Source organism: Leucopleurus acutus (assembly GCF_964270905.1).
Source record: "Leucopleurus acutus genome assembly, chromosome: 10".
In the NCBI taxonomy this organism is placed as follows: domain Eukaryota; kingdom Metazoa; phylum Chordata; class Mammalia; order Artiodactyla; family Delphinidae; genus Leucopleurus; species Leucopleurus acutus.
The window spans coordinates 74,013,442-74,037,226 of record NC_139153.1 but is presented as its reverse complement, the minus strand read 5'-3'; the positions used below and the strand labels follow the sequence as shown (position 1 = coordinate 74,037,226).

Below are 23,785 nucleotides of genomic sequence, written 5' to 3'. Positions count from 1 at the left end.
GGATCTTCACATTCACCATTTAGTTGTTCTAATCTTCCTCCTGTCCCCCAGCCCCACTGCCTTCCTGACTCCATTTCAGGGGGCTTCGGAAGAGAGGTAGCCCGACTTCTTTTGGCCAACCCCAGAGCTCCCAAGAGATAAAAGACCACCTCCCCTTTCTCCATACACACACCTGCCCCCTCCTTGGAAGCCCCGAGAAAAGAGGGGTGAAAGGAGGGGGCTGTGGAAGGAGCCAGCTAACCGGCTGGTCACCTTGGCAACTGGGCCTGTTTCCTGAAGATGAGCCTGGCTGGAGTGGGCATAGATGGGAAGTGAGAGCACCACAGAGGGAACCAGAAAACAGAGAAGAGGACTGGAGGGGCCCAGCCTTGAAGGTTGGAGCTGAGGGAGTGAAGTCAGGACCCTGACCATGCTGTGACCTGAGTCAAAGTCCCCAGGTCATCTTTCCAGATGACACTGCCATGGTCCCTGTTCCCATTCCTAAATTTTCCCCAGAAGGGCTTCCTGCCCTAGTACAGGCTACATTCTGGAAGTAGTCAGTGACTCAATGCTGACCTCATGTGGCCAGAAAAGGGGCTGCCAAACACCTGTTATGGTTTAGAGCCAGACACTGGACTGGATTGGGGTATGTTTTTCCTTAAAATCAGCCTCTGTACGTATGAGAGAGGCGGTCCCTGCACACTCCTGAGTTCCTGTGTCTTTGCAGAGAGCTCAGATGTCCCCAACCCCTTAGACCTTCAAAAAGGAAAGAAAGTTTCACTGAAAACATTTTTAAAGTTTTGGATTAGGAACAGGAAAACGCAGCTCTACACTTTCAGATTGTTTGACCTTGGGCAAGCCAACTCACCTCTCTGGGACTCAGCTTGCAACTTTAAAATGGAGGTGATTTTGAACCCAAGTGGTTAGGGTTGTACTTTTTGCTCCAGCCTTTGAGGTTGGGAGAGGAACAGGTCAGGGGAGGAAGTTGAGAACATCTGAAGTCACACTGACTCCAAGGGAAGGAGATGCCTCAATTTCCTTGGGCTTTCCCCTCACGGCTCCTCACTGCCTCATGCTCAACACATCCTCCCCACTCGGGTCGTCGGTGGGGATGGAGAGCAGTGGGTCATCTCCCTTCTGCCCTTCCCCCTCCCTTCTCCATCCACTCACGCCCTCCCCAAACAGAGACTAGGTACTTCTCCCAGCCCTCTTCCCTTCCCATCTCCAGTTCAAATGGAACCTCCCCTTCCTCTCACCCCACTGGGTAGTTGGCCCCATGCTTTGCCTCTCTAGCACCCTGTTTTCACTCCTATCTTAGCCCAATCACTCTGTGTTGTAACTTTGAGGGGGCTTTTTGAAGGCTGGAACCATGGGAAAATTTTTTTGTGGGGGAGGGGTGTTGTTGGTTATTACTGTTACTGTGATACTCGGTTTTGCTTCCAGCAGAGAGAACGATGTCAGGCATTTAGGAGAATCTCCATACATGTTTTTCAAATGAATGAATAAAATGAGGTTTCATGGGGATGGTGGTAGGGAAGCTGCTTAGTAGCTGCCGGTGCACACCCCAGCTTCCTTCCCCCAATGCCAGAGATGGAAAAGGGAGATGTTTTCTTGGGGATGACCTTCTCAGTGCATTGCTGGAACTTGGGGTAGGGGATAAATCATGGCGCAGTGATCACCACGTGAGTGGGGTTTGCCTACATCCTCCTTAGCCCCAGGGAAAGTAGGGATGGGGAAGGAGGAAAGATGTGCTGGGGCTGGGGCTGCCGAGGGAACCTCAGCAGAGTGCTGCCCAGCATATCTCGGGCCTCCCCATCCTGGTCCCACCATAAGGAACTAAACTTCCCTAACCCGATGTCACCACCCGAGGCCACTGTTGCATCTCTGTGAGGAATGACCCCTCTGCTTTTTTAGACAACAGTTTTCCTGAAAAAAATCACTTTCAAAAAGCACATCCTGGGCTTTCCTGGTGTTGCAGTGGTTAAGAATCCGCCTGCCAATGCAGGGGACACGGGTTTGAGCCCTGGTCGGGGAAGATCCCATATGCCCCGGTGCAACTAAGCCCGTGGGCCACAGCTACTGAGCCCGCGCACCTAGAGCCCAGTGCTCCACAAGAGAAGCCACCGCAATGAGAGGCCTGCACACCGTACCGCAGCGAAGAGTAACCCCTGCTCGCCGCAACTAAAAAGCCTGCTTGCAGCAACCAAGACACAACGCAGCCAAAAATAAATAAATATTTTTATTAAAAAAAGCACATCCTCATGTCCAATTCTATGTGATCTGGGAAGTTGACACAGGAGACTCTCTATCCAGGACCCAAAGGGAGAAGTTCTCCTTTAAAGACATGGGTGTCCCCTTTGTCTCCTGGAAAAGCAAGAGAAATTGAGAGCAATGGTCAGGAGACAGGTAGCAACGCTTCCCCATTCCACCTCCCACGTGCCCTCCCCAGAGGATGCCCAGCTTATGCAGATGATTAATAAATATTCCTTTAAAAACAAACTAATGGGGTCTTACCTGGTGGTCCAATGGGTAAGACTATGTGGTCCTAATGCAGGGGGCCCAGTTCGATCCCTGGTCGGGGAACTAGATCCCGCATGCATGCCTCAACTAAGAAGCCCGCATAGAGTCAGCATGCCCCAACTAAGAGTCCGCATGCTGCAACTAAAGACCCCGAGTGCCACAACGAAGATCCCGCGCGCCGCCACTAAGACGCGGTGCAGCCTAAATAAATAAATAATTAATTTAAAAAAAGATCCTAGGAAGCATTAAAAAAGAAAAGAATAAATGAATGAATGAGAAAAATGAATGAAGAAACAGGAAGTGAAGGAAAGAAAGAATGCATGGAATTAACAAATGGAATGAAGAAGGAAGGGGGAAAGAATGAATGGATGGTTGGATAAATGAATGAATGAATGAATGGGTGAAATAACGCACGAGTGAGTCAGGACCGGGGAACCCCTGACTCGGAGCCAACGCAGAGGGCGGGGTAAGGGGGATTCCGAAGGGCGGAGCCTCGGTCCGGAAGCGCGGCGCCTGACGGGGGCGGGGCCTGAGGGCGGGGCGAGCGAGCGCCTCAGACTGGGCTACCCAGCTGCCCGGAGTAGCGGATGCCGAGGACCCCGCCAGCGTTCCAAGCCTCTCCACGCTTCTCGCCGACCCCTCGGGCCCCCGCAGCCCGGGAAGAAGGCCACTCCGGGCCCAGCACCCGCTCTGCAAGGCGGACCTGCAACCCGGAAAGGCGGCGCGGAGTCGGATTCTGCTCGGACCGGGCCCCGGCGGGCCGGCGCCGCGGGGATGTCTGAGGCGCGGAAGGGGCCGGACGAGACTGATGAGAGCCAGTATGACTCGGGCATCGAGTCTCTGCGCTCTCTGCGGTCTCTGCGCTCTCTGCCCGAGCCCACCCCGGCCCCAGCCTCTGGGCCCTCAGACGGAGGGGGCCCCCAGCCCTGGACTCATCCTCCGGGAACCGCCAAGGAGCCAGAGGAGAAGGAAGATACAGACGGGGAGCGGGCTGACTCTACCTATGGCTCCTCATCGCTCACTGAGCCCCTGTCTTTGTTGGGGGACCCCAAGACCGAGGACCCAGCCCCAGACTCGCGGCTTCCCGCCGCGGGGGCGCTGAGCCCTCAGCAGCTGGAAGCACTCACTTACATCTCCGAGGACGGAGACACGTGAGTATGGGGGCTAGGCTAAGATAGGATCCCTTCCTCCCTCCCAATGCTAACTCGGGGTCTCCCCCAGGATCCGCAACCCCCTATGTGAGAATCCCTCAAGGCACCAGCTCTGGAAGGGGCCGTCCCCACTCTCTCTTTCAAACTTAACTCTCAACCCACTTTGGAGCTGTAGCCAGGACCAGTCCGGAGGACCTGGCATCATCTGCATGCCCCACCTTTTGGCAGGGCCCTTACCAGGCACCTGGAAACACAGCTAGCATCTTGGAAATCTATCAGTAACCCATCCCTAGGAAGAGAAAATTCCCCTGACCAGCCCAGTTTTGTTTTGTTTTGTTTTTTCCTTACTGGGGGACAGGGCGTCCTTGTTTGCTCAATATCTGGGATTCCCGGCCTCTGACCGCAGAATGCCCTGTCTCAAGGAACAAGAGGGGCCAGTTACGGGCTGCCAGTGGGCCCAGGAAGCTGGGGTTGCGGGTGCTGCCAGGGTGCATTGCTGAGGCTGGCCCTAAGGAGGAGGAGGTGAGCCAGGCTGGGGCACTGTTGCCCCAGCAGACAGACAGGCGGCTGGCTGCCCCAGCTAACTTCCTCCTCTGCTGAGAAAGGGGAAGTGAGGGCTAGAGTCAGCCTTACCGACACTCTCCACCTCCTGAGCCCCACAAGTCCCCCTCACTGTCCTGTGTGACCCCTTTACTTCATCCTTCTTCCCCAGGCCCAGGTGGAGCTTGGTGGAGACTGGGCTGGGGGGCAGTTGAAGTAAGAGACAGTTATGTGGCAGGGACTGGCCAGTTGAGGATTTGCCCCTCGGGAAGAAGAAAACACCGACAGGAGAGGGAGTGGCTGAGATTTGGGGGGGTGAGAAACAGAGTGGAGGGGAGCTGGGGTCCCAGATCTGGGATGCTGGAATGAATGGGGCTGAGGAGGCAGGAGATATCTGTCTTGACCTGCTTTTTTGGAGATGCAAGGGTCCTGGGTGGCCTTTGAGAAAGATAGTCTCTTGACCCAGTGGGTGACCCTAGGCCTTTTTGTACTCTGTGTCCAGATCACCAGCCCTCAGGCCCACAACCAAGATTGTGTGAGCTCCGTGCAGAATACCTATGGCTGACCTTTGACCCAGGGGGTGGCGGTTTCTGAGCCCGCCCTCCTTTGTTAACCTCCCAGCCCCTGCCTTGACCATCTCTAGTAGAGACAGATGTGGTGTCTAGACCCAAGGGGGGTTGGGGGGAGAGGTGTCAAGACTCCCCTGGGGGTTCCCTGAGAGGAGGGGGCACCTTCTTCCCTCCAGAGGTGTCTGGGCTGTGGGACATATGGAAATGGGAAGAGGAAGTGGGAGGAGGGGAGACTGAGGGAGAGAGGGAGGTGGCTGCAGGAATGTGACCAGAGAGCAGGCCCTGGCCGAGGGGATTTCCATCGCGGTTCCTCCCTCCCTCCGTCACTCTCTCCTGGGCCTCGCCTGCCACCAGAGCCAGCGCCCCTCCCACCCGAGCAGCCCCCTCCCCAGCCCAGACGGGCCTTTCAGCTGAGCTACCCGCCTGCCTGTCGAATGCCCCGAGGCAGCTGTCCCTGGCCTAGACCCTCCAGCTCCGGCTTTCATTTTCCCCACCTGATGTGGGGAAACCCCAAGGCTGGAACTTCCCCTCCTAGCCACCCCCCGCCCCCCAGGTTACGGCTCTTTATCCCCCACCAAGCACACATTTTCTGCACTGCCAGACCTCCCCTCGGAGGCGCGCACGGGAGCGGGGGCCCCAGGTCAGGCCCCTCCCACGCCCCGCCGTCTGAAGAGTGGCCCTCTGGCCGCCCCGTGGAGGCAGCAGGATAGGGTTCTGCCCTGCTTCCTGCTCCTCTGCCAAGAGCTTCTGTCTCTTGGAATGTGTTTCTGAGGGGGGAGGGGAGTGATCCCACCCCTGCCCTCTCTGTCCTCCCCGCTGAGGCGGGCAGAGATGGGGAGCCCAGCCCTGGAAACCCCCTCTGCACCACCCCAGCAGCTTTCAGTTTGGCTTTGAGCCTGCAGCTGCCCGGCAGGGCCCTGGAGCCAGAGGGGAGCGGGGTGTGGGCAGGCTGGACAGGAAGGACCTTGTCCCGTCAGCACCCTGCCCGCACTCCCACTCAGCCAAGGCCCTCCTGAAGGCCAGAGATGGGAACTTGGAGCTCCCACCCCCAGGATCCTGGCTTCCCACACCAACCCTCACTTCCTGGCCCAAACTCTCACTTCCCGCACCTCCCGTATGGGTGGCAGCTTAGACATTGATGTGTTCCTTCTAACTCCAGGACCCCAGCCCACTCTCTGTGGCCTGGGCCCTGACCCCAAACCTTGGCTCTTCCTCCCAGGCTGATCCACCTGGCGGTGATTCATGAGGCCCCGGCTGTGCTGCTCTATTGCCTGGCTTTGCTGCCTCAGGAGGTCCTGGACATTCAGAACAACCTTTACCAGGTGGGTGGAAAGAGTGGGCTGAGCCCAGATACCTGTGTCTGTCCCAGCAGCCATCCCCAGCAGCAGCACAGCATCCTTAGGCTGCTCTCTCAGGAAATCATATGCCAGACACTGGGCTAGAAGCTGAGGATGCAGAGAGGAGTAAGAAACAGCCTCTGCCCACAAGGTGCTCAAGCCTGGGCTAGGGGACTCGTGTCAATACCTAATTACACAGCATGGTGACAAGAGTTGTGATGGAGATGCGTGCCAGCTGCTGTGGGAACCAACGTCTGTGGGAAGCAGCCAGGGAAGGCTTAATACGAGAGGTGACTCTGCATAGAGCATTCAAGGAGGAGTTTGCCAGGTGGAGACTGCCTGGTGCCTCTGTCTCCTCCCCCCAACCTGGTGCCTCTGTCTCCTCCCCCCATCACCTAAGGTAACAGAGGTCTCCCCAGAAGGTGAGATACTAGACCCTGCCCCCGACTCCATCCTTTCGCCAGGGGCTTAGGCGACCTAAAAGGAGAGCAGGGGGCCACTCCCCTCATCTTGCCTCCAGAATTGGGGTCCCTTGGGCTTCCCTGGTGGCGCAGTGGTTGAGAGTCTGCCTGCCGATGCAGGGGACACGGGTTCGTGCCCCGGTCCTGGAAGATCCCACATGCCGCGGAGCGGTTGGGCCTGTGCACCATGGCCGCTGAGCCTGCGCGTCTGGAGCCTGTGCTCTGCAACGGGAGAGGCCACAACAGTGAGAGGCCTGCGTACCTCAAAGAAAACAAAACAAAACAAAACAAAAACAGCAGCAGAATTGGGGTCCCAAGAACTTGGTGGGGGGTAACAGAAGGAAGACCAGGAACATAGCCTTTATAAGCAGTCCTCAAAGAAGGTGCTGGCCTCTGGCAATTTCTGTGCCCACGCTAGCATGTTCCTGGAAGTGGGAGCATGCTGCAGTGGCCCTGTGACCCTCTCTCTGTGCCTGCAGACAGCACTCCATCTGGCCGTACATCTGGACCAGCCAGGTGCAGTTCGGGCCCTGGTGCTGAAGGGGGCCAGCCGGGTGCTACAGGACCGACACGGTGACACGGCCCTGCATGTGGCCTGCCAGCGCCAGCACCTGGCCTGTGCCCGCTGCCTGCTGGAAGGGCAGCCAGAGCTAGGCAGAGGACCGCCTCACTCCCTGGACCTCCAGCTGCAAAACTGGCAAGGTGCGGGCAGCCTCAGGGCCCATGAGATGAGGAGGGGACAGGAGACAGGGACCCCACTCTTGGGGAAGGGAGGGTTACAGCTTGTCCATTGATGATGCATCTCCAGTTCTAAGCACATAGGTACTCAGAATACCTTTGCTTAAAGAAAGAATGAATGGATAAATGAATGAATGAATGAGTTCTATTTTGAATTTATTGAGAACTTACTGTATGCTAAGCAGAGAGCTAAACTTTTCCCTCAAGATATTCAGTTTAATAGAGATTAGATGAACTCATTAATTTATTCAACAAAAATGTACTGAGGGCTTTCTATGTGCCAGACACTATTGTAGGAGCCAGGCTTGCATCTGTGAGAAAAACAGAGACTGTCTGAGGCAAACAATAAACATAAGACGTGAGTCCTCTAGGAGGTTAACGGGCAGTCACTGCTGTGGAGACAGTAGAGCCGAGTGAGGGGACTGGAGTGGCGGGGGGGTGATGTGATTTTTAAACAGGGTGGTCAGGGAAACCCTCGTGGAGCCCGGACATTTGAGCAGAGATTTGAAAGAGGTGAGGGGTGTGAATTTGAATCTAGTTCTCTAAGCAGAGAGGGGCCCAGGCCAGAAAGGAGCTAGCAAAAAGGCTAGGGGAGCCCATGGGAGGAGGTGGCCCCTGGGGAGGGGCTGGGGGCCTGAGGATCCAGAGAGCTCTCAAGAAGGTGGCTTTTGGATGCGGCCCGAAGGCAGGTAGAGTTTTAGAAAGAGTGAGTGAGTGAGTGAGTGAGTGAGTGAGTGAGTGTGTGTGTGTGTGTGTGTGTGTATGGGGGAGAGAAGTGTGTATGGGGGTGTGTGGGGGGGGGCAGGGGTGTGTGTTGGGGGAGGGTGTATGGGGGAGGGTGTGTGTGTATGGGGGAGGGGAGTATGTGTTGGGGGAGGGTGTGTGTGTGCATGGGGGAGGGTGTATGTGTTGGGGGAGGGTGTGTGCATGGGGGAGGGTTGTGTGTTGGGGGAGAGTGTGTGTATGGGGGAGGGGAGTATGTGTTGAGGGAGTGTGTGTACATGGGGGAGGGGGTGTGTGTTGGGGGAGTGTATGTGTGTATGGGGAAGAGGAGTATGTGTTGGGGGAGTGTGTGTGTGTGCATGGGGGAGGGTGTGTGTGTTGGGGGACGGTGTGTGTGGGGGGGTGTCACTCAGCAACCTGACCCCTGAAGCGTGAAAGTTTCAATAACATGACTCTGAAAAGGTGGAAACTTTGAGTTCCTTTCCCCCCAGACTTTTGAGGGGGTTTTTGGGTTTGTGTTTTAACAGTCCTGTGATCAGAGGCACTGAGTGGGCAGGGGGTCCCTTGGGACTGAGGGGTAAGGGAGGCCCCTGAAGAAAGGGAGAGAGAGCTAGCTGGTGGATGCAGCCCCCACCCTCACCCCATCCCAGGTCTGGCCTGTCTCCACATCGCCACCCTGCAGAGGAACTGGCCACTTATGGAACTGCTGCTGCAGAACGGAGCTGACATCAACGCACAGGTGAGGCAGCCAATCAAGGTGCTGCCCAGCCCAGGGCCCAGGCCCGGGATGCTTTCTCTTGAGGGCCTTGGCTGACACCCTTCTCCCCCCCCAGGAGGGCACGAGCGGGAAGACAGCGCTGCATCTGGCCGTGGAGACCCACGAGCGGGGTCTGGTGCAGTTCCTTCTCCAGGCTGGGGCCCGGGTGGACGCCCGCATGCTCAACGGGTGCACACCCCTGCACCTCGCCGCGGGCCGGGGCCTCAGAAGCATCTCATCCACCCTGTGCGAGGCAGGTGCCGACTCCCTGCTGAGAAACGTGGAGGACGAGACTCCCCAGGACCTGGCTGAGGATGTAAGAGGCAGACACTCAGCTCTGCTGTCCAGGACCTCCCTCGTGGAGACAGGCGCTGTAATAGCTGAAAGGGTCAAGGAGTTAGGAGCCCAGGGTGTAAATCACGGCTCTGCTGCTCACCAGCTGTGGGACCTTGGGCAAGCCTCTGCCCCTCTCGCAGTCTGTGTTCTTAATTGGTCAGGACCAGGGGCCCAAACTTGGACTCCTACAGGAGCCGTGCAGCTAAAGCGCATCAGAGAAGCAGGCTGGGTGTAAGAGAGCCAGGTGGTGGGGCCTGCGGGAGACCAGACAGTCTTTTGTCTGAAGGTCACTCTACTCAACTTCAGCAGATACTTGCAGAGGAGGAATGTGGGCCCAATATTCCCAGGTCTTGGAATTTTTTAAGAGAGATGAAACCTAGGTTTTCTGTAGAATCTTTCCCATTTTTAAATGTTTGATGTAAAAAAATAATCAAAATGTTTTGTGAGTACCCTTTCCCAACACCCTCCTCCCAAAACAAAAACAGGCCCTAGAAGCCCTGGGGGACCACTGTTTTGGGGGTTAGTAGGAAGATTTGTTCCCTGATGTCCTTCAACGACACTTGGTGGGGAGGAAAGGGCCCAATAGGTCTCCCAGCCCCCTTCCCCCATCACTGCCTTTGTCCACAGGCCCTGATCTTGCTTCTCTCCATCCTCTTCCTCAGCCCTTTGCCCTTTTGCCCTTTGATGACCTGAAGATCTCTGGGAAGCCACTGCTGTGTGCTGACTGAAGCCGGGACAGGCTCTAGGGTCCCGGACGCTCCTCCTCTTCCCATCTGAAAGCTGGAGCCACAGCTGCTACAGTCTGGGCCCAGGCCATGTGCCCTGGGGACTGCTGAGGCCAGAGCCTGGGGCCAGCACAGTCCCGAGCTGAGAGGAGGGACCGCAAATAAGAGAGCCAGTCTGGAAGGAAGAGCTTCCAGGTGGATGGAAGGACCCCCAAAGCCCCAGGCAGCCTGGGAGAAGCCTGTTTACCTCTGTTGAAGATGGCGGGGCTCTTGCCTCTACCCACGTGGGGTCAGCTTGAAGCTGCCAGCCGGTAGGCAACATGGACTCTCCTGAGTGAGGAGAGACACTGAACTGTGAGTGAGCAGGGCCCTAAAGGGTTCCATCTCACTGCTGAGGAGGACTTTGAAACACTGTTGTTTAAAGACTTCACACAGAAGGCCCTGAACTGAGCCTTTGGGGATGGGGAAGTTTCAAGAACATGACACTAAAACAGCAGAGACTTTTAAACACACACCCCCCGCCCCACTCCCGCCCCGAGTTGTTTTGTGCGTGTGCCTGTTTGTGTGCATTGGGGATTTTGAGACAGGCCTGCCCTGTGACCTTGTGGTGGAGGCAGAGAGAAGGAAATTGTCACTTGAGCAAGGTAGGGCCTTGTAGGGAGGGTAGGGAGCCTAATGGTCCTCAGGCCTCTCTGTCCAGCACAGTCCCTTGCCCTTTCTGTGGAAATGCAGTTGGATGGAGGAAGAGAAAGAGGAGTGAGAAGATGCAAGTGGGAGGCCTCACCACGGCCCTGGAGGACCCTGGAGAGAAGGGCTAGCCTGTGGAGGGTGACACGAGGGAGCGTGGCTTCGTATGTTGTTTTCTCTCATTCCACATATGTTTGAGGCACCTATTAGGTCAGGCCTATGCTGGGATAGAATATGTGGGAATAAAACAGTTTCTGGCCACTTGGAGACCTAGTCTAGTGAGGCAGCCATTAAAATCATAAACATCCAAATAAATATGTAATTGCAAGTCGCGATGGAAGGAAAAGAATCGTGGGAGGGAGAGCAGTGGAGTGGGTGTAGGGCCATACTTTGGGTGGTCAGGGGAGGCCTGAGTAGGGGTTTAGGGGAGAGCTTTCAGGGGAAGGCTTTTGGTGAATTAGAAGAACTGAGAGCAGTGGGGCTCTGCAGGGTGGGTGAGGGGGCAAGGTAGACGGGGGCCAGGTCACGCAGAAGGAACCTCCGAAGGTCATGAGGATGCGGGGACAGAACTGCTGCCCAGCCACCGAAGGAAGGAGACATCTTCCTGCCAGAAAACGGGGAAATGGTAACATAAGGGGATGTGCCTGGGATGCAGAAGCTGTGTCCCCGTTCCTAGGATGGCAGTGGTCACCACCACCTCCGGGCCGGTGGTGAGGGCTAAGGGCGATGACGAAGCAGGGGCGGCACCGGTCTGGAGCTCCCACTCCCCCGACCCCACCCCACCCGACCCCACCCGCCCACAGAGGCAGCCTGCCTCCTGCGCGCCGAGCCGCGTCTCCCGCCGGGCCGCGAGGGGGCGCTGTGGCCCGGCGGCGGCCCGGGGCGCTGCGTGGTCGCGGCCGGGGGCGGAGGGGCGGCCGCGGGGAGGGAGGCGGGAAGAGCGCGGCATTTCCGCTAGCCGGCCCCTCGGCTGCTGCTCCTGGAGGCGACAGCGGGAGTGGTGGGAGCGCGCGGCCCGGGGACCCGCATTCCCCGGCCCCGCTCCGCCCCACGCGGCCGGGACCATGGACGCCAGGTGGGGGGCTAGGGGGAGTGGCGAGCCCACGTGACCGAGCCCCGCGCCACGTGACCGCCGCTCCTCAGCGCGGGGGGACGGGTGGGGTCCCATATGCCCGGCAGGAGGCCAGCCTAGCGCTGCCCGGACCCGGCGCGGGGGCGGGGGGTGGTGGTGGAGGCGGGCGCCGTGGCGTTGTGCTCTTCGGGGGCTCCGGGAGTGTCGGGCGAAGAAATCGGGGGACCCTGGGTCTCCGCGAGCCCCGAGGGCGGGGTCAGGGAGCGCTGGAGGGAACAGAGAACCTGTGTGGCCGGAGGGGCGGGTCCGCTCTCGGGGATGGAGGGATCCCTGCCTGGCTCGCGCCGGCCACCCCAGGAGAGAGAGAGGCTCTTTGTCCGCGCCGGGCTGCAGCTGAGGGGGGCGGGGAGGAACTCCGGGCCCTTCTCCAGTGTCGTCCCCTCCGGAGGGCCCAGAGGGTGAGGAGCTGGACCCTGATCCTTCTGCCCGCGGTCCCCGCAGGTGGTGGGCAGTGGTGCTGCTGGCTGCGCTCCCCTCCCTCGGGGCAGGTGGAGAGAACCCCGAAGGCCCTCTGGAGTCATGGACCCAGCTATGGTTCTTCCGCTTTTTGGTGAACGCGGCTGGCTATGCGAGCTTTATGGTACCTGGCTACCTGCTGGTGCAGTACTTCAGGCGGAAGAACTACCTGGAGACAGGTGTGTGGGGAAGTTTGCTCAGTCTGCATTACGAGGGTTGGCCAGCAGTGCAAAGGGGAGGTGGCGTGGCACGGGAGGAAGGGCGGCCAGCAGGGCGGGCTGGCAGCTGTGGGGGAGATGAGGTGCTAGGGAGAAGTTTGGAGTTTCACCTTGTGTGCTTTCTCCAGGCAGGGGTCTCTGCTTCCCCCTGGTGAAAACTTGTGTGTTTGGCAACGAGCCCAAGGCCCCGGATGAGGTTCCTCTGGCTCCCCGGGCAGAACCAGCAGAGACCAGTCCCACTTGGCAGGCCCTGAAGCTGCTCTTTTGTGCTGCGGGGCTCCAGGTAAGTAGGCAGGCTCTGCGGCTCTTCCTGGGTCGGTCCCCGCGGACAGGGACTTTGTGGAACCAGAGCTTTCACCCCGCCGGTCCCAACAGTTTGCTGGTGGTTGTGTTGTGTGTCCTCCTCCTCCCAGAGGCACACCATCGTCCTGGGGTGGTTGGAGGAAACGCTGTCTTTTCTGTCCTCCTGTCCCTACCCTCTGTGATTTCTCCCATCCCCTTGTAATGATGTCTCGTATACCGTAAACCCACTGTTAAAAGTTTCAGCCTTACCCACTACTGCGTGTGAGAGGGGTGCTTAGATGCTGACCTCATGGCATTTTGGAGTGGGCACTTCTGGTTCCACCTAGTGTACCATGTTGAACTAACAGGTGTGCAGTCTTCTTTAAGAACTCTTCCTTCCATGGGCTTCCCTGGTGGCGCAGTGGTTGGGAGTCCGCCTGCCGATGCAGGGGGCGTGGGTTCGTGTCCCGGTACGGGAGGATCCCGCATGCCGCGGAGCGGCTGGGCCCGTGAGCCATGGCCGCTGGGCCTGCGCATCCGGAGCCTGTGCTCCGCAGCGGGAGAGGCCGCGGCAGTGAGAGGCCCGCGTACTGCAAAAAAAAAGAACTCTTCCCCCCACAGTTGGTTGAAAATAGAGAAGAAAATACTTGGGATGGAGTCGGCTCTAACATCCCTACTGTGGGGACAGACAGGGTCTGGTCAGTCCTAAAGCACTTGTTGTTGGCGTTTCACACACACTTGATTGCCTGCAAGATGAATCCAGATTTGGGAGAGAAGAAGAGGAAAGTAACTTCTAGTTACTACAGATATTTACGCTGTCCATCCTCATCATTTTCGATATCATCCTGAGGAAGGAGGAGCTTGTTGCGCTTTTTGGCCTGCCTTTTCCTTCTCTTGCTTATCTCCTCTCCCTCCGCCCTTCCCCATCCAGGTGTCTTATCTGACGTGGGGAGTGCTGCAGGAAAGAGTGATGACCCGCAGCTACGGGGCCACGGCTACATTGCCAGGTGAGCGCTTCTCGGACTCACAGTTCCTGGTGCTAATGAACCGCGTCCTGGCACTGATGGTGTCTGGCCTCTACTGCATCTTATGCAAGCAGCCCCGGCATGGGGCACCCATGTACCGGTACTCCTTTGCCAGCCTGTCGAATGTGCTCAGCAGCTGGTGCCAGTATGAAGCTCTCAAGTTCGTCAGCTTCCCCACCCAGGTGCTGGCCAAGGCCTCCAAGGTGATCCCTGTTATGCTGATGGGAAAATTGGTGTCTCGGCGCAGCTATGAGCACTGGGAATATCTGACCGCCGGCCTCGTCTCCATCGGGGTCAGCATGTTTCTCCTGTCCAGCGGACCGGAGCCCCACAGCTCCCCGGCCACCACACTCTCAGGCCTCATCCTCTTGGCAGGTTACATTGCCTTTGACAGCTTCACCTCCAACTGGCAGGATGCCCTGTTTGCCTATAAGATGTCATCGGTGCAGATGATGTTTGGGGTCAACTTCTTCTCCTGCCTCTTCACAGTGGGCTCCCTGCTAGAGCAGGGGGCTCTCCTGGAGGGCGTCCGCTTCATGGGGCGACACAGCGAGTTTGCCGCCCACACGCTGCTGCTGTCCATCTGCTCTGCATGTGGCCAGCTCTTCATCTTCTACACCATTGGGCAGTTTGGGGCTGCCGTCTTCACCATCATCATGACCCTCCGCCAGGCTTTTGCCATCCTCCTCTCCTGCCTTCTCTACGGCCACACTGTCACTGTGGTGGGGGGCCTGGGGGTGGCTGTGGTCTTTGCTGCCCTCCTGCTCCGAGTCTACGCCCGGGGCCGTCTAAAGCAGCGGGGAAAGAAGGTCGTGCCAGTCGAGTCATCTGTGCAGAAGGTTTGAGGGGCCTGAGCGATGAAGTGAATAGGACCCTCTCACTGTACCAGTTTTCCTGTCCTACTGTAACTTCTCGCAGGCGGCAGGCTCTAGGGCAAAATGCAGGTTTCTCAGTATCACAGACCAGCTCTGCAGTTGGGGGTAGGGAGCCCAGGAGGCAGCCTTCCCCTTTGCCTTAAGTCCCCGATCCTCTAGTGGGCAGGATTCTTCCCAGGGTGGCAATGACAGTGGGAAGGGGCAGGGGGCAGTATTGAGAAGGCAGAGGCACCTTCCAAAGCCCCTCCCTCCTCCAATTCCCTGAAGTCTTGCCCTGTAGGCTCGGCCAACGCCTCACCTGTGCTTGTCCTCTACCTTGAATACCCACCCTTTCAGACTCTGAGGGACCTGCGTTTCTTACTCTGGCGAGAGAAGCACAAGTGTTGTAGGCTCCAAATGCTGCTTTCCCAGGAGAGTAAGTGAAAGACGGTGCTGTGCTGTGGGAGGGTGTGGGGAGTCCCGCCCAGCACCACCCCCGCCCTCTGCTCCTGGATCCCTAGGCTCTGCTCCATGAGCCAGTTGCAGGTTTTGGTACTTTGGAAATGTAACTTTTGCTCTTATAATTTTATTTTATTAAATTAAATTGCTGCAGCGGGCTCGGTCCTGTGTTTTGGTTGACTGAAGTACAGACTTTCAACTTCAGATGGGCTATGTCCGATAAACCCATCAGAAGCTGAAAATGTGTTTAATACACCTGACATAGCTTACCCTACCTAAAACTTCCATCAGCTCAAAACATCCTACAGTTGCTGTTTAACAGGCGTCAAATATCTCATTTAACTTGTTTAATACTGGAAACGAAAAGACAGTGGTGGTTACGTCTACCACTTGTTTGTGGCCAGGTGGCTGGGAACTGCAGCTCAGCACCCAGCCACACCAGTGAAGGTACCTCATACTGTCAGGCCAGGAAAAGATCAAAAGTAGTTCCTACTGCATGTGTGTGCTTTTGTATCAGCACAGTAAGTCAAAAAACTTTGAGTGGAAGACCCTCTATGTGCTTTAGGAAAGGGACTTTTTAAAGTGTTATATGGTAGTTCAAAGATACCATTTATACCTTCAGTGTTTTTTTTTTTCTTTTAATATTTTTTAAAATTGAAGTATAGTTGATTTACAGTGTTAATTTCTGCTGTACAGGAAAGTGACTGTTACATTTTTTTAAAGTACTGTTTTCCATTATGGTTTATCATAAGATACTGAATATAATTGTGCACTATACAGTAGGACCTTGTTCATCCATTCTTGTTCATATAAAAGCTTCCATCTGCTAACCCCAACCTCCCATTCCATGCCTCCCTCATCCCCCTTGGCAACCACCAGTCTGTTCTCTCCTTGATTTGATTCAGAGGTTCATCTGTGTCATATTTTACATTCCACATGTGGTTATCATATGGTATTTTTTACTTAGCATGGTAATCTCTAATTGCATCCATGTTGCTGCAAATGGCATGATTTCATTCTTTTTTATGGCTAAGTAGTATTCCCTTGTATATATGCACCACATCTTATCATCTGTCAACAGACGTTTGTTTCCATGTCTTGGCTATTGTTAGTGCTGCTGCAGACATAGGGGTGCATCTATTTGAATTAGTTTTGTCTGGATACATGCCCAGGAGTGGATTACTGGATATGTAATTCTATTCTTAGTTTTCTGTGGAACCTCCATACTGTTTTCCTCAGTGGCTGCACCAACCTGCATTCCCACCAACCGTGTAGGAGGGTTCCCTTTTCTCTACACCCTCTCCAAGCTTTTGTTACTTGCAGACTTTTTGGTTTGGTTTTGGTTTTTGACCACGCAGCATGCAAGGATCTTAGTTCCTGAACCTGTGCCCACTGCAGTAGAAGCAGTCTTAATCGCTGGACTGCCAGGAAGTCCTGTTATTTGCTTACTTTTTAATGTGAGGCGGTACCTCATCATCATTTTGATTTGCATTTCTCCAGTAACTATGTTGAACATCTTTTCATGTGCCTATTGGCCATGTGTATGTCTTCTTTGGAGAGGTCTATTTAGGTCTTCTGCCCATTTTTTAACTGGATTTTTTTTTAATTAACTTGTATGAGCTGTTTGTGTTATTTTGGAAATTAAGCCCTTGTCGGTCACATCATTTGCAAATATTTTCTTCCATTCTGTAGGTTTTCTTTTTGTTTTATGGTTTCAAGTTTCATTAGATCCCATTTGTGTGACTTCTAAACTTATCAGTAACCTTTTAAAAACCTTTAAAGTCCTACCATGTATCACGTTATCTATACTCGGGATGATGGCAGGTTAAGACTTGGGAAACAAATGAGGGAAACTCCAAAGGCAGCATTATACATACTTGGCGGGGGGGGCGGGGCGTCCACATGATTTGAGAAAGCGTATAAAAAACCTGCATCATCTTTATTTTGCATACTTTAATTTCAGAACAAAACAAACAAAAAAAACACAATACACAACATTCAAACCCCATGTCAAATGTGGAAAGGAATAGGGCTTGAGGCCCTTATATCCTGCCTTAGACAGAAGAACAGAAATAAAACCTCTAGACATCAGCAGAAAGAACCAAGTGGGCCAAGGCCACTGGGGCTGCTGCTGGGGGAGCCATGGGGACACTATACAGAGGGAACAAAGTCTGCAGGTAGAAATTCCTAATCTACTTCTTCCATGCGAGAGGCATCCTCATCACCCTCAAGGGGAGGGATCTCATCAGGAACAGCAGTACTGGGCTCCTCTGCTGTCACTTCATCTTCATCAATGCCTACAAGTAGGAAGAATGCCACTTGAGATCTGACCCAAAAAGCAGTCCAATCTACCCACCAGACCAGTTCCTCATCTCCTTGCCACACTCAACAGGACAAGACTACTCACCCAAGCCTAGCTTGATCATGCGGTAGATGCGGTTGGAGTGGGTCTGGGGATCCTCAAGCGAGAAGCCGGAAGAGAGCAGTGCAGTTTCGAACAGCAGCACCACCAGGTCCTTAACAGCCTTGTCATTCTTGTCTGCCTCTGCCTTCTGCCGCAGGGTCTCCACAATGGGGTGGTCAGGATTGATCTCCAGGTGCTTTTTGGCCATCATATAGCCCATGGTCGAGTTGTCCCGAAGTGCCTGGGCTTTCATGATGCGCTCCATGTTGGCAGTCCAGCCATAGGTGCTTGTCACGATGCAGCAGGGTGAAGACACAAGCCTATTGGAGATTGTCACCTGTGGACAGTCACAAAAACCTTGGGTTCATATTAAATCAAATTGCTACCTTGAGGCAAACGTGATACTTGAAGTTCTGTTCTTGGGGGAAAAAATACCTCATCTTTGGTAAGTTTAATAGAAACAGCAACCTTAAAATCTGCCTGGTCAAGAAAACAAAGGGTAGGATTGGCGCTAAACAAATTATGCTGCCCCAAACCACTAATTGTATAGCAACCAGAGACTGAGGTAAATAGCCCTGAAGGCATCTGTTACAAGTAACTTAGTTCCAGAGTTGCTTACCTTCTCCACCTTCTTATCCAAGATCTCTTTCATGAGTTTGCAGAGGTTCTCAAACTTAGCCTTGCTCTCCTCCATCTTCTTCTTCTCCTCCTCATCCTCAGGCAGCTCCAAGCCCTCCTTGGTAACTGAGACCAGACTCTTCCCATCAAACTCCTTGAGCTGTTGCACACAGTACTCATCTATCGGCTCTGTCATGTACACCACCTCGAAGCCCCGCTTCCGCACTCGCTCCACAAATGCAGAGTTGGCAACCTGCTCTTTGCTCTCACCTGTAGGATTACTTAGTGTGACTCAAGGGCCAGAATGCCTCAACCTGCCAGTTCCCAGGTATCCTCGAGTGCCCTCCCCTTCTCCCCACACCTCTAAGGAGAGGCTTTGATCATTGATCAGATGCAGACTCCAACGCACCAGTGATGTAATAGATGGACTTCTGGGTCTCCTTCATGCGAGACACGTATTCTGAGAGAGAAGTCATCTCATCTCCAGACTGGGAGGTGTGATAGCGCAGCAGCTCAGAAAGGCGTCGCCGGTTAGTGGAGTCCTCATGGATTCCAAGCTTTAAGGGTGGAAAGAAAAATACAATCTTGCTAAGAAATCATTTATCCTCTATGTGAGTAAAAAATAATCCATCATAATTATTAAGTAAAAAAGTACTTGCTGCCTCTTTACCTTTAGGTTCTTAGAGAACGCCTCATAGAATTTCCTGTAGTTTTCCTTGTCTTCTGCCAGCTCCGAGAAGAGCTCAAGGCACTTCTTAACAATGTTTTTGCGAATGACCTTCAAGATTTTGCTCTGCTGGAGCATTTCTCGGGAGATGTTCAGGGGAAGGTCTTCAGAGTCAACCACACCACGGATGAAGTCTGAAATCAAGTACGTAAGCTCAGTTTAAAAATGGGGAGTGGAGAGGATAAAGATAAAGGTATATACACAGGGTTATCTGGATCCAACAGGACCAATTTTCTCACTGAACCTTCACTTGTTATGTTGCAGAGGATCCTTAATCTAAGATAAAGACTTCAGTCCCCTTGAGAATGCTGAACGCAAGCACATTAGGCCAAAAAGATACTCACTGAGATATTCTGGTATTAATTCATCACAGCTGTCCATGATAAACACACGGCGGACATAGAGTTTAATGTTGTTCTTCTTCTTTTTGTTCTCAAAGAGGTCAAAAGGAGCCCGACGAGGGATGAACAGCAATGCTCTGAATTCCAACTGACCTTCTACAGAGAAGTGCTGAAAGAAATCCAAGATAATCCAACTGTGTATTTCAAAATAAGGGTGGCTTTTTGTCCCAACCCCAAATTACCCAATATTTGGAACTAAAATCTTCCCCCTAAGCACGAGGAATAGAGTGGACACTAAGGCAACTGCTGAGAAAATTTAAGCTGTAACGCCCTAAATGAACCCAACGTGGTACAAGCGGTGTATAATCCCTGGGTCAATGAGGAAATCGTCAAATCAGGACCCCGGATGGGTAAAGCTGCCACAGAACAAGTGAGGTAACTGGGAAAAATGTCATTTCTCCACCCTGGAAGGGTCCATTAGCAAGTGAACTCATGGCATTCACAGCTCCCAGCTACCAACCAGTTGGGTAAGTTGCATTTGCCCATTATTGGCTCCTCCTATTGAGCCAGCAAGTAAGGCTTCTTACCTTCACTGCCAAGTGATCTTCCCAGTCATTGGTGAGGCTCTTATAGAACTCTCCATATTCCTCCTGGGTGATGTCATCAGGGTTTCTGGTCCAAATGGGCTTGGTCTTGTTCAGTTCTTCCTGATCAATATATTTCTCCTTGATCTTCTTCGTCTTCTTTTTCTTATCTTTGCCACTATCATCCTCCTCATCTGAGCCCACATCCTCAATCTTGGGCTTCTCCTCATCATCTTTATCTTCCTCTTCTTTCTCACCTTTCTCTTCTTCTGCCTCGTCATCACTGATTTCCTTCTCGCGTTCCTTCTCCAGCTAAAAGTATCAAAGATGATAAATGCAGAATAAAGAAAGCAAAAAATCAAAGTTCCATTTAGATTCTCTAAAGTATCTTCACTTGAGTTACCAGTCCATACTTACATAGAGTGTGATGGGATAACCTATGAACTGTGAGTGCTTCTTCACCACTTCTTTGACCCGCCTTTCTTCTAAGTACTCTGTCTGGTCTTCCTTAAGGTGGAGAATCACTTTGGTACCCCGCCCAATGGGCTCACCTAGAAAAAAAATCAATCCAAATGGAATAAAAAATGAAACTAAACGCAAAACTATAAAAACAACTGCTTTACAGATAAAATGCTCAAGATCTTTGTTACTGTTTCCCCAGAATTCTCACCCAGACACCTTAAGAGAAAAGCTAACTTACCATGGTCAGCACGTACAGTGAAGGAACCCCCAGCAGAAGACTCCCAGGCATACTGTTCGTCATCATTGTGCTTTGTGATCACAACCACTTTCTCTGCCACTAGGTAGGCAGAATAGAAACCAACACCAAATTGCCCAATCATGGAAATGTCTGCACCAGCCTGCCAAAAAGTTTAAGGAAGTCGAATGCAAGTTTCAAAGAAACAGCAAACCAAATACCAAAAAAAAATACGAATGGAGTGTGCCCAGCTAAAATACCACATACCTGAAGAGCCTCCATAAATGCTTTAGTACCAGACTTGGCAATAGTTCCCAAATTATTTACAAGATCAGCTTTGGTCATGCCAATGCCAGTGTCTACCAGAGTCAGGGTGCGCTCCTGGGGGTTGGGGATGATGTCAATTTTCAACTCTTTACCACTGTCCAATTTGGAAGGGTCTGTCAGGCTCTCATAACGAATCTTGTCCAAGGCCTGGAAATACAAATTTCAATTTTACAATTCTGCTTCCTTAAAGCCCATTTCACCCAAAAGAGAAAACTTTTTTTTAATTCCCAAATACCCTCAATCTGATTACCCATTTAACTTGTAGTTTGACCACCACATCAAACTATAGTCTCTATCCACCTACCCACCATGGAATAAAGCAAACCTTTTTGTAACTGCAGCAAATTTATATCCCCTTCAACACTGAACACCACAAAATGCCAAACCACCCCTTCTCCTTTTTTGTGTGTGGACTACTTGAAAAACAAGAAACAAACGCCAATGAAAACACCCAAGGCACTCACATCAGAAGCATTACTGATCAACTCTCGAAGAAAAATTTCCTTGTTGGAATAGAAGGTATTGATAATAAGAGACATGAGTTGGGCAATTTCTGCCTGGAAAGCAAAAGTCTCCACCTCCTCCTCTCCATGGTGCACTTCCTCAGGCATCTAAAATAAGAAAACTCAAAAATTTAAGACTACTAGAGTTCACCCCAGTTACAGTAAAAACATTAAGAGATTCAATTCAAACTCTTTTGAGCTGTGTACTGAGACAAAATCCTTTCCTGTAAAAATTTCAGGCTGCATCCTTAGACGGAAAACAATGGGGAGAGGGGGTGCGCCTAACACACTCGATTAAACGTGTTAAGGTTTCTTGTACTTTGGAACCAAACCACTGTTAAAATGATCCCTGGATCAGCATCACCTGGTAATTTGTTAGGCATGCAGAGTATCGCCCCTAACCCAGGTATGTCGAATGCAAGTAATAACCCCGGTTAATTCACACACACACTTAAATATGCAAATCACTACAGTTCTACCATTTTGGGTGGGGGGGACCTCCAACATGACTAGTTTTACGTTAAAGGGCAATGACTTGAAACTGCTCCCATGAGGCATCTCCAAGCAGATGTAGGATTACTGCCTCACGTGGTAGGGAAAGCTAACTCGATAGATCGGTGGGATGCCCACCCAGGGTGGCTATTAAGACAAAGAACCGATAAAGCAAAAGCTTCTCCTTGACCCCTGAGCACACGTGAGTGAAATGCAGGTCCAAACCAAACACAACTAAGATGGTGGCCGTAATCGGCTGGGGCGACTCTAGTCCTTGCCGGACATGCGTCGGCCAGGACCGCGCGGGAAGGGGGCGCCACCGCGCAGCCTCCCTTCGCCCCAGCATCCGGGCACCAGGGCGGGGCACTGGGCTCCAGAAGCTTCCAGAACAATCTCAGCTCTCGAGAAGGGGCGGGGGAGGAATAAACCCATGAATCCCAGAGCCTGCCCCCTCCCCTCTCCCATCCCTCCTCCTGCACCAAGACCGCAGGCCAGAGGCGACGGAAAACATCTCTCGCCGCAGACCCTCCCGGAAGGCACCCGAAAAAACTTAAAAACCGCGCCCAACATAAGAGATGGCAAAACCTGATCAGGACCGGGCTGTGCTGAGTCACACCGAGCGCGCACACCCACAACCCTTGGCGACCCTCCGGCGCCCCGTAGCCGCGTCCGGAAGTGGAGAGACAAACATGGCAGCGTCCCGGGCCGGCGCGGCCACCACGTGCAGCTGCCCACTAGCCCAGACCCACTCCGCGGCCCACCTCGCCCATGGCTAATACTTGCCTAGAAGCAGCCCCGCCACCAACACAGAAAAGAAAAGAGGCTGAACTCAACAGCTCCCTCCCACCCTCAACAAAATATGGGAGCGTTATCCCAAAAGCCGCCCCAACACAACAAAATGTGGGAGTCGGAAAGGACACGAGAGACGAAAACAACTCGGAAAACCAATCTAACCCGAAAAGCCCGAAGACTGCAGCCTTACCTTGAAGAATAAGAATCGCAGACACTAGAGAGCTGAGCGGGCAAGGACTGCCTCAACCGCACACGCCGCAACAAGGGCGCACGGGGGTGACTCAAGAGAACGGCTGTGCGCCCCCAGTCGCCTTATATAAGACGAAGCACAGCCTAGCTGCCCGCCCCCGGATCCCTCCGCCTTAAAGGAGGATGCCTGTCAGCACCGCACCTGCCGCCGCCCGCCCACCTTGACGTCATGGTCCAAAATAGGGGAGGGGCGGTGAAGAACGGGAGCAGCCGGCCTCAGTCTGCACGGGGAGCGCACTCGTTTTCATAGCCCCGTCTCTGCGCTTCCAAGACAGGACACCATCAAAAATAGATGTTGGGAATGCTCTCATGACGTAAGCGGCGGATCAGGGGCGAGGATCCCCACTGACCTCCGTAGAAACCTGTAGTGCAGGCGTCTCCACACCCAAGAGTCCCGGCCTCGAAGGACGCCTAAAAAGTGGCCAACCACTCCCACCTACGCTCCCAGGCTCGATCTCCCTTTAGAATCTTCGCTACACATTCCAACAGCCTGATAAGGGGAAGGGGGTCTTTTCCGCGGGCGGTGCGGAATCGGAAGCCCAACTCTGGGCAGCCCGGGGAATCCCGGGCAGCCCGGGGAATCCCGGCCCTCCCGGGGGCAGGGCCAGCGTTTCGCCGCGGGGCGTGGCTCCGGCTGCTGGAAGGTTGCCGGCTCCGGCTGGCGGGGGACTCTTTGCCTGCATGCGGCGGAAGGAGCCGCGACGGCGGTACTGCGATCCTTCCAGCAGGTTCCAGGCCCGCCTAGGCGGTCCCGCCCCGCCCCCTTCCCTCGAGGCTCCGCCCCTCCCTCTGCGGCCTGGGCTGTGCCTCTGCGGCGGCTCCGCCCCGCGACCGTTCTGCTAGGATCCTGGGGTTGAAGTGGGCTGCTCTAATCCCGTTTACTGTAGGAAACTGCAGGGGGCACCCTTTACCCCACCTGCCAGGCCCAGCTAGCCCAGCACTGCGTCTGGGGTTGGGATTGACCCCACTTCTACCCCATCCATCACACGGGCTGTTGGGGCAGCTCTAAGGGCGCCGCCTTCAGAGAGCGGAAACTGGGGATGGGGTCGCTACGCGATGGACCCTCCGCAGCTTCTGCAGCCTCCCACAGGTGTGGAGCGCA

The 23,785-nt window shown here is 54.0% G+C and overlaps 3 protein-coding genes across 3 annotated transcripts; 2 read left to right on the top strand and 1 right to left on the bottom strand.

The window, feature by feature from the left end:
* The first annotated feature begins 3,081 nt into the window (after positions 1 to 3,081).
* On the top strand, positions 3,082 to 9,944 carry NFKBIE (NFKB inhibitor epsilon). The gene is made up of 6 exons (XM_082847728.1): positions 3,082 to 3,650; positions 5,979 to 6,081; positions 7,037 to 7,259; positions 8,669 to 8,757; positions 8,852 to 9,091; positions 9,774 to 9,944. The coding sequence occupies exons 1-6, from the start codon at positions 3,274 to 3,276 to the stop codon at positions 9,837 to 9,839; spliced, it is 1,098 nt and encodes a 365-aa protein (XP_082703854.1). The 5' UTR covers positions 3,082 to 3,273; the 3' UTR covers positions 9,840 to 9,944.
* A 1,576-nt stretch (positions 9,945 to 11,520) lies between these two features.
* On the top strand, positions 11,521 to 14,849 carry SLC35B2 (solute carrier family 35 member B2). Its single transcript, XM_082847622.1, has 4 exons — positions 11,521 to 11,598; positions 12,097 to 12,290; positions 12,458 to 12,612; positions 13,543 to 14,849. The coding sequence occupies exons 1-4, from the start codon at positions 11,588 to 11,590 to the stop codon at positions 14,479 to 14,481; spliced, it is 1,299 nt and encodes a 432-aa protein (XP_082703748.1). The 5' UTR covers positions 11,521 to 11,587; the 3' UTR covers positions 14,482 to 14,849.
* Positions 14,850 to 16,872: 2,023 nt separating this feature from the next.
* On the bottom strand, positions 16,873 to 22,738 carry HSP90AB1 (heat shock protein 90 alpha family class B member 1). Its single transcript, XM_082848308.1, has 12 exons — positions 22,625 to 22,738; positions 21,112 to 21,258; positions 20,588 to 20,794; positions 20,324 to 20,483; positions 20,041 to 20,174; positions 19,627 to 19,935; positions 19,043 to 19,208; positions 18,642 to 18,832; positions 18,381 to 18,528; positions 17,973 to 18,241; positions 17,357 to 17,690; positions 16,873 to 17,246 (listed from the first exon to the last, which is right to left on the bottom strand). The coding sequence occupies exons 2-12, from the start codon at positions 21,256 to 21,258 to the stop codon at positions 17,137 to 17,139; spliced, it is 2,175 nt and encodes a 724-aa protein (XP_082704434.1). The 5' UTR covers positions 22,625 to 22,738; the 3' UTR covers positions 16,873 to 17,136.
* Between the last annotated feature and the right edge of the window lie 1,047 nt (positions 22,739 to 23,785).

Bases quoted from the DNA above. Each gene is read 5' to 3' on its own strand.
- HSP90AB1 (XM_082848308.1), bottom strand. From the start codon at position 21,258: ATGCCTGAGGAAGTGCACCATGGAGAGGAGGAGGTGGAGACTTTTGCT. The intron at 18,833-19,042 runs GTGAGTATCTTT...ACTTGATTTCAG, and splicing joins ATTAATACCAGAATATCTCA to ACTTCATCCGTGGTGTGGTT. The intron at 18,529-18,641 runs GTAAAGAGGCAG...CCACCCTTAAAG, and splicing joins CGTTCTCTAAGAACCTAAAG to CTTGGAATCCATGAGGACTC.
- SLC35B2 (XM_082847622.1), top strand. The intron at 12,291-12,457 runs GTGTGTGGGGAA...TGCTTTCTCCAG, and splicing joins GAAGAACTACCTGGAGACAG to GCAGGGGTCTCTGCTTCCCC. The intron at 12,613-13,542 runs GTAAGTAGGCAG...TTCCCCATCCAG, and splicing joins TTTGTGCTGCGGGGCTCCAG to GTGTCTTATCTGACGTGGGG.
- NFKBIE (XM_082847728.1), top strand. From the start codon at position 3,274: ATGTCTGAGGCGCGGAAGGGGCCGGACGAGACTGATGAGAGCCAGTAT. The intron at 6,082-7,036 runs GTGGGTGGAAAG...CTGTGCCTGCAG, and splicing joins TTCAGAACAACCTTTACCAG to ACAGCACTCCATCTGGCCGT. The intron at 7,260-8,668 runs GTGCGGGCAGCC...ACCCCATCCCAG, and splicing joins CCAGCTGCAAAACTGGCAAG to GTCTGGCCTGTCTCCACATC.